At 45.5% G+C, this 14,930-nt stretch overlaps 1 protein-coding gene across 2 annotated transcripts in view; it reads right to left on the reverse strand.

Moving 5' to 3' along the window:
- The window catches only part of WRN (WRN RecQ like helicase), a 212,458-nt gene that overhangs the window by 119,949 nt on the left and 77,579 nt on the right, over positions 1 to 14,930 (reverse strand). For both annotated transcript variants that reach the window (XM_077476232.1, XM_077476231.1), the window contains exon 19: positions 11,467 to 11,641. In XM_077476232.1, coding sequence (XP_077332358.1) covers positions 11,467 to 11,641 — 175 coding nt within the window. The remainder of the gene's footprint in view (positions 1 to 11,466; positions 11,642 to 14,930) is intronic.

A 14,930-nucleotide genomic window follows, 5' to 3' on the forward strand; every position in this document is an offset into this window, starting at 1 on the left:
CGAATCTGAGCAGTTTTCTACAAATAGATTTTCACTGCTCTCACTACATCAAGACAATGTAGAGATTTTTCTTCCCTGGAACCTGGTCTGGAAAAAAATTAAGGCAGGACAATATCTTCATTCTGATGAAAGCCTGAAACTACCTTTGGCAAAAAGCCTGGACGAGGGCGTAACACCACTCTGTCCTCGTGAAAACCCAAATATGGCTCTTTACAAGAAAGAGCAGCCAATTCTGACACCCTCCTTGCTGATGATATAGCAACTAAAAATACCAGCTTCCTTGTCAAAAGAACTAAAGGAATATGCTGTAATGGTTCAAATGGCTGTTTTTGTAATACCGACAAAACTAGATTCAAATCCCAAGGGCTTAAAGTGGAAGTAAACCCATGGATTTAAACAGTTCAAAAAAAGGCATGCCGGGAATACTAACTGCACATTGGCTGTGCTCTCAGCCAAACTATCAAACCATCCAATGGCTGGTGTCATAACGAATCACATGTGCAGCACCATAGCAGTTGAAGATTAACCACCTCAATACAGTGCAGTTACACCCCCTTCCTGACCAGACCAATTTTCAGCTTTCAGCGCTCTCACAGTTTGAATGACAATTACTCAGTCATCCAACACTGTATCCATATGAAACTTGCGTCCTTTTTTATACACAAATAGAGCTTTCTTTTAGTGGTATTTAATCACTAGTGGGTTTTTAATTTTTTGTGCTATAAATAAAATAAAACGTAAATTTTGTGAAAAAAATTCCTTTTTCTTTGTTTCTGTCATAAATTTTTGCTAATTAGTAATTTTTCTTCACAAATTTTGGCCAAAATTTATACTGCTACATATCTTTGGTAAAAATAACCCACATTAGTATATATTATTTAGTCTTTGTGAAAGTTATAGAGTCTACAAACTATGGTGCCAATCACTGAAAATTGATCACTTCTGATCAGGCCTTCAGTACATCAGGTGTACCTCATTTCTTGAGACACTAACAAGTCAGGAAAGTACAAATACCCCCCAAATGACCCCTTTTTACAAAGTAGACATACCAAGGTATTAAGTAAGTAGCATGGTGAGTTTTTTTAAGTTGTCATTTTTTCCCACAATTCTTTGCAAATTTTTTTTTTACTAAATTGTCATATTATCAGGTTATTTCTCACACACAACATATGCATACAACAAATTACACCCCAAAATACATTCTGCTACTCTTCCCGAGTACGGCGATACCACATGTGTGAGACTTTTACACAACCTGGCCACATACAGAGCACTAACATTGAAGTAGTACCTTCAGACGTTCTACGAGCAAAAATGACGCATCTCATTTCTCAACCACCTATTACACTTTTGAAGGCCCTGGAGTACCAGGACAATGCATTTCCCATAAAATGACCCTATTTTGGAAAGCAAACACCCCAACGTATAATCTGTGAGGCATAATGTGTCTTTTGAATGGTTAATTTTTTTCCAGAAGTTTTTGGAATATGTGGAATTAATTTAAAACGCATTTTTTTTTTTTTTACACAAAATTGTCAATTTATAAGATATTTCTAACACATAGCATGTATATAGCAAAAATTACACCCCGAAATACATTCTGCTACTCCTCCCGAGTATGGCGATACTACATGTGTAGGACTTTTACACAGCCTGGCCACATAGAGAGGCCGAACATTGAAGTAGTACGTTCAGGCGTTCTAGGAGCATAAATGACACATCTCATTTCATTCCTACCCATCACACTTTTGAAGGTCCTGGACCACCAGGACAGTGAAATTACCCACAAAATGACCCCATTTTGGAAAGCAAACACCCCAACGTATATTCTATGAGACATGGGCTGCAAATAGGTACTCGGGTACTCTGATGGGCTGGTGACAGGTACTCGGGTACTCTGATGGCCTGGTGACAGGTACTCTGATGGTTTGGTGACTGGTATTTGGGTACTCTGAAGGGCGGTGACAGGTATTCACATGGACCGTGACAGGTACTCGGGTACCCTGATGGGCCCTGACAGGTACTCGGGTACCCTGATGGGCCCTGACAGGTACTCGGGTACCCTGATGGGCCCTGACAGGTACTCGGGTACCCTGATGGGCCCTGACAGGTACTCGGGTACCCTGATGGGCCCTGACAGGTACTCGGGTACCCTGATGGGCCCTGACAGGTACTCGGGTACCTGGGTGTGCCGTGACAGGTACTCGGGTGTGCCGTGACAGGTACTCGGGTGTGCCGTGACAGGTACTCGGGTGTGCCGTGACAGGTACTCGGGTGTGCCGTGACAGGTACTCGGGTGTGCCGTGACAGGTACTCGGGTGTGCCGTGACAGGTACTCGGGTGTGCCGTGACAGGTACTCGGGTGTGCCGTGACAGGTACTCGGGTGTGCCGTGACAGGTACTCGGGTGTGCCGTGACAGGTACTCGGGTGTGCCGTGACAGGTACTCGGGTGTGCCGTGACAGGTACTCGGGTGTGCCGTGACAGGTACTCGGGTGTGCCGTGACAGGTACTCGGGTGTGCCGTGACAGGTACTCGGGTGTGCCGTGACAGGTACTCGGGTACTCGGGTGTGCCGTGACAGGTACTCGGGTACTCGGGTGTGCCGTGACAGGTACTCGGGTACTCGGGTGTGCCGTGACAGGTACTCGGGTGTGCCGTGACAGGTACTCGGGTGTGCCGTGACAGGTACTCGGGTGTGCCGTGACAGGTACTCGGGTGTGCCGTGACAGGTACTCGGGTGTGCCGTGACAGGTACTCGGGTGTGCCGTGACAGGTACTCGGGTGTGCCGTGACAGGTACTCGGGTGCTCTGGTGTGCCGTGACAGGTACTCGGGTGCTCTGGTGTGCCGTGACAGGTACTCGGGTACTCTGGTGTGCCGTGACAGGTACTCGGGTGTGCCGTGACAGGTACTCGGGTGTGCCGTGACAGGTACTCGGGTGTGCCGTGACAGGTACTCTGGTGTGCCGTGACAGGTACTCGGGTACTCGGGTGTGCCGTGACAGGTACTCGGGTACTCGGGTGTGCCGTGACAGGTACTCGGGTGTGCCGTGACAGGTACTCGGGTGTGCCGTGACAGGTACTCGGGTGTGCCGTGACAGGTACTCGGGTGTGCCGTGACAGGTACTCGGGTGTGCCGTGACAGGTACTCGGGTGCTCTGGTGTGCCGTGACAGGTACTCGGGTGCTCTGGTGTGCCGTGACAGGTACTCGGGTGCTCTGGTGTGCCGTGACAGGTACTCGGGTACTCTGGTGTGCCGTGACAGGTACTCGGGTACTCTGGTGTGCCGTGACAGGTACTCGGGTACTCTGGTGTGCCGTGACAGGTACTCGGGTACTCTGGTGTGCCGTGACAGGTACTCGGGTACTCTGGTGTGCCGTGACCGGTACTCGGTACTCTGATGGGCTGGGACCGGTACTCGGGTACTCTGATGGACTGTGATTGACAGGTACTATGAGGGGTGGTGACAGGTCCTCTTTATGGGGGGGGGGGGGGGGCAGGCAGGCAATCAGTGTGATTCATGTGTGAGGTCTCCTCCTCACACATGATCGGTGTGTGAGGAGGAGAACAACCCGGTAACATCTCGTTACCGCGGTTTGTTTACATTTTAGTGATCGGCTGTGAAAGGATCACAGCTGATCACGTGGGTAAACAGCCGGCCTATGGCTGTTTACCAGCGTCGGTGACGAGCAGTGTTCCCGGGGAACACGCTGCCACCGACGTGCACGCGCAGCGCGCTCACGAAAGCGCGCATGCGCCGTGCACAGTCGGGGTGTGACCATCTGTGATCACGTGGTAAACAGCCATAACGAATGGCTGTTCACCCCCTTCGGTGGCAAGCGGTGTCTCCGTGACACACCGCCACCGAAGAAACAGGGATGCGTGCGCACGATCGCGCGCATTCCCTGTTTAAGCGGGAGGCCGTCATATGACGGCCTCCCGCCACAATAGGTGCGCCGCCTGGCCGTCATTTGACAGCCGGCGGTCGGCATCTAGTTAAACAGAGGCAAAGATGGCAGCTTCCTTGGCTGAAAACAATAGGGGAGTTTACTTCCACTTTAAAGGAGATCTAACTGGCCGATTTATCCGCAGTATTCCTTGCATGAAACCCCGGACTAAAGAATGCGTAGCAAGCGGTCTTTGGAACAAAATTGATAAGGCTGAGACTTGACCCTTAATAGTACTCAGGGCCAGCTTCATCTCTAAGCCTAACTGTAGAAAGGAAAGAATCCTGCCTATAATATATCTCCGAGGGTGCCAACCCTTGGATTCACACCAGGAAACAAAAGCTTTCCAGACTCTATAATATATAGCTCTAGAAGCTGGCTTCCTAGCATTAATCAAAGTAGAGATAACTGACCTGGAAAGCCCACGTTTCTTCAGAATGTGGATCTCAATAGCCAAGCCGTTAAATTTAGCGTTTGTAAAGTAGGATGCAGGTCTGGCCTTAGTGGAAGGGCCAAGAACCCTCCACTGTCATCTTTACGATCTCCGCGAACCATGACCTTCTGGGCCATGCTGGTGCTATCAGAATTACCGACTTTCTTTCCAGCTTGATCCTGGAAAGAAGCCGAGGCAGCAACCGGATCGGGGGAAAAGCATAGATCAGTGAGAACTGATCCCGGGGGTCACCAATGCATCTGTTCCGTACACGAGTGGGTCCCTTGTCCTGGACACAAAGTTGACTAGCTTTGTGTTGAATCTGGACGCTAGAAGGTCTACGTCCGGAGTCCCCCATTTTTGGCAAACAGCTCCAAACACTTCGGGATGAAGAGACCATTCCCCCGGGAATAGCTGCTGGCGACTTAGATAGTCCGCCTGCCAATTTTCTACCCCTGGAATGAAAACTGCCGATAAGCAGGGGACATTCTCTTCCACCCAAGTTAGAATCTGGTTCACCTCTCTCTGAGCTGGGAGACTTCTGGTGCCCCCTTGGTGATTGATATATGCCGTGGCATTGTCGGATTGACTCTTGACAGGAAAATCCTTTAACCTGGAGGTCCAGGTCTTTAGGGCCAGATATACTGCCCGAATCTCTAGGATGTTGATTGGTAAGGTACGCTCGGTTCCTGACCATCGTCCCTGGACAGTCGTTTTCTCTAGTACTGCTCCCCAGCCTGAAAGGCTGGCATCCGTTGTCACTACCTTCCAGATAATTGGTCTGAAGGTTTTTCCCTTCAGCAAGTTCTGAGATAGTAACCACCAACTGAGGCTCTGGGACACTCTTGGGGACAGCCACATTGGCAAATCAAAAGTTTGATTCATCTTGTTCCAAGCAGACAGGATACTGCTTTGAAACAGTCTCAAATGGAATTGGGCATAGGGCACTGCTTCGAATAAAGCTACCATCTTCCCCAACAATCTCATACAAAGGCGAATTGAAGGATTTTTTCTTGACCTGATCATCCTCACTAGCTCCTGTATGGAGCTGATCTTTGCCAGAGGCAAGAACACCCTCTTCTGGGCTGTATCTATGATCATGCCTAGATACTCCAGCCTCTTTAGTGGCTTCAAGGAGGACTTTTTTAGGTTGAGAATCCAACCCAAACTTTCCAGGTAGCTGCTTAAAACGGCTACACCCCGTCTTAAGTGAGCCACTAACTGGTCTATTAACAATAGATCATCTAAGTAAGCCAGGACAGTTATGCCCTGTGCCCTTAACCTGGCTAGAGGTGGGGCAAGTACTTTTGTGAATTCCCGAGGTGCTGTAGCAAGGCCGAAGGGCAGGGCTACAAACTGAAAATACTTATTTTCTACCTCGAAATGCAGAAACCTCTGGTGAGGAGAGAATATAGGGACATGCAGATATGCATCTCTGATGTCGATGGATGCCAGAAGTTCCCCTCTTTGTAGGATAGATACGACTGACTTGATTGACTCCATGCGAAAGGAGCGGATCCTCAGGAACTGATTTAGAGTCCGTAGATCTAGAATTGGTCTGATATCTCCATTCGGCTTTGGCACCGTAAATAGGTTTGAGTAAAAACCCAAACCCTGCTATTCTTTGGGGATCTGCATGATCACCCCTTGAGCCAATAATCGGTCCAATGCTTGCAACAGGGATTGCTTTTGGGCTAGATCCCTCGGAACGTTTGATCTGAGAAAAAGGGACAGTGGAAACTCTCGAAATTCTAGCTTGTATCCTAGAGATACAGTGGAGAGGGTCCATCTGTCCTGAATTTTCCTCTGCCAGACTTCTGAGAACTTCAGAAGTCTTCCCCCCACCTTGGTGAGGGGGGATGCCTCTTCATGATGAGGCCTTGGTATTCTGCTTTGCAGACTTGCGGCCCCAGGTCCTCCTCTGTGCCTGGGTCTGACCCTGAGATCTTCCCGTGGGGTCCGACGGCAAAGGCCATCGCCCCTGCCTAGAGGAGGATGCCCTTGGCGCTGGGGAAAAAGTCTGTTTAAAACGAAGGACGTTTATATTATCTTTTGACTGGTAAAAGAGTACTCTTTCCACTGGAAATAGTCTGAATGCATTTATCCAAGCTATCTCCAAAAAGGCGTTCTCCCTTAAAGGGGAACCCAGTTAGAAGATTTTTACAAGGCGTTTCAGCTGACCAACCCTTTAACCAAAGGGTCCTTCGCATGTGTACAAGTACAAGCGCCAGATGTAATGCCTGGTGAATAGAGTCCTTTATAGCATCTATGGCAAAGCATAATGCTTTAGGTAGCTCGGCCAACTCCTGAGCTTGTTGAGGGCATCTGCAAACTGGTCCTTTAAGGACTGACAGATGCCTATGGCTGCTATCGCAGGCTGAGTTACGGTCCCTGCTAAGGAAAAAGAGGTTTTTAACAGACCTTCCAACTTTTTATCTGTTGGATCCTTAAGCATATGTGCATTGTCCACTGGACAAGTTAAATTTTTATTCACATTGGAGATAGCAGCGTCTACTGCTGGAATCTTCCACCATTTAGTGAATTTTTCCTCCATAGGATAGAGATTAGAGAATCTTTTAGGAGGGGAGAAATGCTTATCCGGGTGATCCCATTCGCAATAAATAAGCTTTTCAAGTAATGCATGTACTGGAAACACATGTAAAGCCTGAAAAGGTTTTAAGGATCCTAAAGAGGATACCGGACCTTCAGCTGCCTCCATTAGGGGTAACATGAAAGTAGAGCGAACCATCTCTGTAAGGCTCTGTACTTTGTACTCTCTGTAGTTTGTGAAGGTGAATTTCCAAGTACTGTTTCCTCTGCAGAGGAATAACCGGCTTGTTTTCCTTCCCGATCATCTGCGGAAAAGACCTCGTCATGTCCCCATAGTTCTTTAGGACCCTCCACTGACTGTAAACAATCTAAGGTGGGGGAGGGGGATCTAGGACTTTTCCTATCCACCTGGATGGATGATGCGATTAAAGTCGCTAATCTTCCTTCTAAGCCCTGCAGGGCAGAGGAAAGTGCTTCTTCAGTCACATAAACAGGGGCTGAAGTGTGTGAAGCAGTTGCACCACCGCTAGCTTCCAATGACTCACCCTGGCTTGCCATGTCTGATCTCTCTGAAGAGGAAGACAGTATGGAGGCATGACTGGGGTTCCCAGCGCCTGAGGGTGACACCTTTGGTACCTTTACGGTAGGTCTGGAAGACATAATGCTAAGTACAAAAGCAGAGGCGCAAACAATATTATCTGCTAAATAATTCTAGCCAAACAATGCATGCTAACAGTTCTTTTCCTGTACTGGAAATGCCTGCTTTACACCCTTACGTGCCCCGCGCTAAATGTCTCTTAGTATAACAGACTCCTCTCCTTAGTGAACTCTAGCTGCGAAGGCTGAGTTTTCATGTAGCAGAGAGTGCTTTAATGTGTGAGCTTCAGGTGGACCTGATTGGCGTCCACAGCACTTCCCCCTCAGTAATCAATGCTGTATGGATAGACACTGTGTCTCATACCTAGCGTCATGTGACCTACGGCCCCGCCCCTCTGCGTCCTCCAGCAACCCCCATTCAGTTTGAATATGCTTAGCTAGTCTGGATTATGCAGACCTGAAGGGAGAGGGAACCCATGCTGCTTTGAAAACAACTGCCGGTTTATGCCGCTCCACAGCAGGCTAGGATACCTACCATAACTGTGAGTAATATATATTAAAAAAAAGATGGCAAACAACTCCTAAAGGAGGAGAGGGGGGGGGGAGGGGGAGGGAAAGGGGGGTTCTGTCAGCATGCTGCTAAACTCTGCAGAGTTCTAATGATTATGGGAACTTTTCCCCTTAGCTGCTAATTTCCTTAGGAAAGTAAGAACCCCCTCTGCTGGACAACATATATACTGAGACAGCCCTATTCTATGGCATTTAAGGCATATAAAGGTTTTCTCTTTTTTCTTAACCTTATCCTCTCTGCAGGATACTGCTGAAACAGCAGATCCAAACGTCACCCATCACGGCGGGCTGCGTTAACACGCTCAAAGACTGGGGCCCTTATAAAAAGGGGTTCCTCTCCTTTGGGCCTTGTATAGCACCCTCAGGACAGCTTTAGGAAATGTAGCAAGACCAAAAAGCGTCCTGGTTCCTAGGGTCCAGCTCTCAAAGAGAAGCATTGGAGGCAACACCTCATTCTTGCATCGAGGTCCAGGTACCATCCTATGGCCTCAGTGGCGAGGATGGATCGGATTGTGGAGGTTTCTTTAAATCCAGCCTGAATCCCTCCTGGAGCTCCTTAGAGCACATCTTCACTCGTGACCAACACCGGTGAAAAAACTGAGGTACTGCTGGAAGGAGGAGGGGTTATATAGGGGAGTCAACTTCCTGTATTGGTTATACCAGTGTCAACACCTGAAGGTAGGCCTATAACCCACCAATTAATTACTTGAGACTCTGTGTACTATGATGTACGATAAAGAAAAGACACAAGTTCAACCTATGTGCGTGATTAGTCAGTATTACCTTGTATATCTCCCCTGCATGTTTTGGTCGTTCAGGTGCTTATCTAATAGTTTCTTGAAACTATCGATGCCCCCCCCCCCCCCCCCCACTGAGACCACCGCCTGTGGAAGGGAATTCCACATCCTGGCCGCTCTTACAGTAAAGAACCCTCTATGTAGTTTATGGTTAAACCTTTTTTCTTCCAATTTCAATGAGTGGTCACGTGTCTTGTTAAACTCCCCTCTGCGGAAAAAGTTTTCCCTATTGTGGGGTCATCAGTACGATACTTGTAAATTGAAATCATATCCCCTCTCAGGCGTCTCTTCTCCAGAGAGAATACGTTCAGTGCTTGCAACCTTTCGTCATAACTAATATCATCCAGACCCTTTATTAGCGTTGTTGCCCTTCTTTGACGATTTCCAGTACATCCTTCCTGAGGACTGGTGCCCAGAACTGGACAGCATACTCTAGGTGCAGCCGAAGCAGAGTCTTGTAGAGTAGGAGAATTATCGCTTCATCCCTGGAGTTAAACCCCTTTTTAGTGCATGCCAATATTCCGTTTGCTTAGTTAGCAGCAGCTTAACATTGCATGCCATTGCTGAGCCTATCATCTACTAGGACCCCCAGGTCCTTTTCCACCCTAGATTCCCCCAGAGGTTCTCCCCCTAGTGTGTAGTCTGCATTCATATTTTTGCCACCCAAATACATTATTTTACATTTTTCTACATTAAATCTCATTTGCCATGTAGTTGCCCACCCCATTCATTTGTTCAGATATTCTTGCAAGGTTTCCACATCCTGCGAATAAGTTATTACCCTGCTTAGCTAAGTATCATCCACAAATACAGAGATTGGACTGTTTACCCCATCCTCCAGGTAGTTTCCAAATAAATTAAATAGGATTGGTCCCAGCACAGAACCCTGTGGGACCCCACTACCCCCCCCCCCCCTCCCATTTATCACCACCCTCTGAACTCCACTTTGTAGCCAGGTTTCAATACATGTATTCACGCTATTGTCCAAGCCAACGGACCTTATTTTGTACCGTAAACGTTTATGGGGAACTGTGTCAAATGCTTTTGCAAAATCCAGATAGACCATGCCAGATAGACCGTGCACAAAATGATCCGGGAAACAGAGGCTGCACAAACACGGAAAGGCACTCAAGCCCATGCAGCAAAAAATGGCTCCAAATTTATACCGGCCATAAATCTCACACAATGCTGGCTGCGAATATGTGAATGTCATCCCCAGCTATGGTACATTAACCCCCAAGGGTAAGCATACCCCCAGAGCTCCCAAAAAAAGGCCTGAGGGCTATACTATACCCTCTGCTCAGAGACAGAAATATTCATGCTGTTCAAAGCTGAGCTGACTCCAGCGTGATCTCCTCAAGGTAGGATGCCCACCCAGTCGCAGCTGTAGTAAATCAAGTAAAAAGAAATCAGGATGGCTGCAGACCAAAACAGAGATCCAAAACGCCTTTATTCATGTATAAAGTACATAGTGAGTACAACATATACTATCGCTTTCGCACATTAATTGTGCTTTATCAAAGCCTAATTGTTATCCCACCGGACTGGTCACTTAGAGCCGGAAAAATCACCCCACATGATGGTGTCTGGATAATTAACCAGCTCAGTACCACATTATCAACATTTATCCAAGATTTTAAACAAACATGGACCTGCAATATGTAAAAAATATATGTGACTGAATATAAAGTGTAACAATACAAAAATCATATGAAATGAACATAAAATGTTAAAAAAAAAATGAATAGTATAGCTGGACCTTGATATTTCTTATAGTATCTCATTACAAAAAACTTTACAGACAATTTTTTTTTACTACACAGAGTGATGCAGGTAGATTCAGGATTTCCCTCAGGTTTCATCCCTTCGATGTGCACACTACTTCAGAAGTTTTCAGGGACATGGGATCACTGAAGTGAGAACCACGGCCTTCCACCTGTAAAACACCCTGCAGCTTCCAACCATGTTGAATCTTTGGTACCAAGGGGTTTTAGCCTAACACAGGGTCCAGTGTACCTAAGGTATATTACAGGCTAGCCCCGCTTCTACTTTGCACTGGGGGCCAGGTATGGCCTCAAAGGCTATGTTGGGGCTCAGCCAAAATGGATAACTGCTAAATTAACTTTGAGGTCTCTGTAAGAACTGGAGAAACTTTCTAGAGGAAAAATGTTTTACGTCTCTTCAAGCTGAGAAGATGTCAGTTTTCTAAGGAGACTAGCAAAAAAACTGAAGCTTTATGGGAGTTGGAGGGGTATTGTAAGGCTGTCCTAACAGCTTTACTTTGCTAGTGTCCAATCTCCTGAAGAGGGCAGTATAGACGTCTGTTCCTGAATACCATGCTGTGTCTTATTATGCATGATTCATACATTCTTGACATATTAGTGCATTTGAATGCAATAAACCCTGATTTTATTCTTGTTTTTCCATATAGTATAGATATTTGGGAGCATCCGAAAGTGCATAACAGATAATTGAAAGGAGGTGTGGAGGAAGTTTTGTTTTATCTTTTATGGTCTGCAATAAACCCCTGAGATCCCAAGAGCAGTTATTTTATATTAGACCCGAAATCTTACCTGTATTTCATCTCTCATGAAGCGATGGTGCACTTCCCTTCTTGGCTTGATCCCTATTCCAGCATGGTAAGTGCCACATGAAATGCCCAGCTTAGTCAATTCTGAGGTTACCTGTTCAGATGTCTTTCTGGAGGGACAATAAACAATTGTGGCTCCTTCAAATTCCCATCCAGACCTGCAGGAGATAGTCCCAGTTTAGTATCTCTTTTTAACTTAATGATTAGGCAATACATCATAACAAGGTAAGCAATGCTCAAATCTGCTGCTCAGGTTGGAAACTTTATAGAAACAGGAATGTCTGCTTGCAATAGATCAAACGGAGAATAGTTTCTTTAACTTGGGAACATTCTCTGTCACATTTGACAAGAAAAGCAGTATTTAATAAAAGATGTAATGAAGAAAAAAATTTAAGTGGAGCCGAGTGTTAGCATTCCTTACCGAGAACTGCATTACAAAATGAACTTATAAAGAACGCTGCAATATACATTTGTACGACGCTGACCTTAAAGTGGTTGTAAAAGGTTCACTTTTTTTTAAAATAAAAATAACAAACATGTTATACTTATCTTCTCTGCCAAAGGGTTTGGCACAGAACAGCCTCAATCCTCCCCTTCTGGGGTCTCCCGCCAACACTCCTTGCTCCTCCCCTTCATCGGATGCCCACACAGAGAACTGCTTTCCCTGGGGGCACCTGTGCAGGCGCACCCCGCGAGTCCCGCTGCTGTCCATTGACACCAACCGCGGGACTTGGCCCTGACCCCGTGTCACTGGATTTGATTGACAGCAGGAGCCAATGGCTATCAATCTACCCAGTGAGGACAGAGACAGCAGCTGGAGCCACTGGGCTCAGACACATCGCTGGAATAGATGGGCTCAGGTAAGAAAAATGGGGGGGCTCTGGAGGCAGCTGCAGCACAGAATAATTTTCACCTCAATGCATAGAATGCATTAAGGTGAAAAACCATGAGACTTTACGGATTGTAACTTTAAAGTTGTTACAATAGTGCAGCCACTTTACCTTTAACCACTTTTCTATAGGGGTGCGTTTTAAATTTTTCACAAACATGTTAAAATCTGCATTTGTTCCTGTAGAATATAACGGGATCAGTTGCAGGGTATTTGTGCAAATGTTTATCAAACACTTATTTTCAGAGAAAAATACACTAAAATGTATTTTAGTGCACACAGACACAATATAATACCCCACTTTTGGTAAAATATAAAAGAGGAGGCTGCATTGAGTAAATACGGCCCTAGAATTATTGTTCTCACTCCAATGTTCATGCAGATGCCTCAAAAGTGTATTACCGCACATCTACACTATGCCACATGAAATGCTTGAACTTGAATCTCTCATTACCAGATATCTATACTACCTGACAAAGCAGATGCTCAACTCTGAAGCTCTCACCATAGTATTCTACACTATCTGCCATGGGTGATGTGCAAATCTGAAGCTCCCATCACCACGTCTCCACTGTGTACCAGGAGCGATTTCCAAATAAAAATCCTTAATAACAAGACCTTTAGGCTATTTGCCGTAGGTAATGCTCAAATATAAAGCTGCCACATAGATGGATTAAAATTTAGCTGGTTCAGCAGAGACCGGATGAATTTCGATCCATCTCTCACCTTTCTCGCTTTACAGAAGTCGATCAACTTCTGTCAAATGTGACTGTTGGAAAAGTTTTCTCGATCATTTGGCTGTAGCCACTGTCACAATACAATGGCGCAGGAAAGGAAATTCCTCTATCCACCTTGCATGTGTTGGAAATTTTTTTTTTTTTTTTTTAACCAGCCAGAGGTCATCTGTGGTCAGCCTATAAGGTCTCATTTTCACACCTCTTTACTACCTGCCACATGCAATGATCAAATTTAAAGTTCTCATTATAAACACCCCAACATAATTTCGATGGGCAATGCCCAAGAAACTGTATCTCTCATTAATACACCTCCACACTATCAACCAAAAGCAGTGTTCAAATCAGCCAACTTGTCTTTATCAGGCTTTGTAGTTCTTGTATCCTGGTCCTTTAAGCTCCTCTCATACGAAGCAACTCTGCTTCACTCAGGAGGGGATCCATGAACAGATCTCCTGCTAAATCGGATACTAAACAAGACAGATGTCACTGTTCTGACATCCGTGCCTGACCAGTGCATGTCTGCATTTACAGAGGACATGGTGGCATTATGAGCAGCCCAATGTAAACAGATTTGTGTCCGTTCAGGACCTGAACAGACTCGGAGGTAGGCGATGTAAAAGGACATATACGTATCTGTTTACACCTCCCTGTCTATAGAGCTGCATGGAGCTTCCCATCAGATCTGCCTGAGAAAGAGAGGAAGACATGATTGGAATGTCCATATGAAACCCTAATGGTTACACATTTATTATATTCATATGTTTTGCAAACTGTGGCAATGTAAAAATAAAAACTTGGTAAAATTGCATACACCTACAATAGGACAGAGTAAATAAACTATGCCAATTATTACCACATGAATTTTCAGTCCTTAGACTCATTTTACTCCTAATGATATGTTTGGTAAAATGATCCTTTTACTTTACCTGAAGGAGGCCCTCAGAGAAATTATTTACATTAAATTTGTATTTGGCCTTCAAGCCCTTCCCATCTGTGACAACATCTGTGCATTTTTGCTACCATGAAATCTGACAAAAGACTCCTAACAAAAATAGTCTGTCTCCCCATGTCTCAGCTGCAACTTAGACAGCAAGCTCCACAGAATCCATTTTTCTATGGCTGTACACACTTGCCAGCAAAAATCCCTCTGTAATTAGAATTCAGACAACACAGATTTTCAACAAAGCATGTCATTACAATTCTTAAAGTGCAACTACGGTGCCTTGAAAAAGTATTCATACTCCTTGAAATTTTCCACATTTTGTCATGATACAACCAAAAACATAAATGTATTTTATTGGGTTTTTATGTGATAGACCAACACAAATGGGCACATAAACGTGAAGAGGGAGGAAAATTCTAAATTGTTTTCAAACTTTTTTACAAATAAATATCTGAAAAGCGTGGCATGCATTTGTATTCAGCCACCTTTACTCTGATACCCCTAAATAACATTTAGTGGAACCAATTGCCTTCAGAAGTCACCTAATTAGTAGATAGAGTCCACCTATGTGTAATTTAATCTCAGTATAAATACAGCTGTTCTGTGAAGCCCTCAGAGTTTTGTTCGAGAACCTTAGTGAACAAACAGCATCATGAAGGCCAAAGAACACACTAGACAGGTAGAAAGTTGTGGAGAAGTTTAAAGCAGGGTTAGGTTATAAAAAAATATCCCAGCCTTTGAAAAACTCACAGAGCACTGGTCAATCCATCATCCGAAAATGGAAAGAGTATGACACAACTGCAAACCTACAAAGACATGGCCGTCCACCTAAACTGACAGGCCGGGCAAGTAAAGTATTAATTTAAGAAGCAGCCCAA

Source organism: Lithobates pipiens, unplaced genomic scaffold (genome assembly GCF_037356315.1).
Source record: "Lithobates pipiens isolate NorthernLeopardFrog02 unplaced genomic scaffold, aLitPip1_a1.2 Scaffold_13, whole genome shotgun sequence".
NCBI classification, from domain to species: Eukaryota; Metazoa; Chordata; class Amphibia; order Anura; family Ranidae; genus Lithobates; species Lithobates pipiens.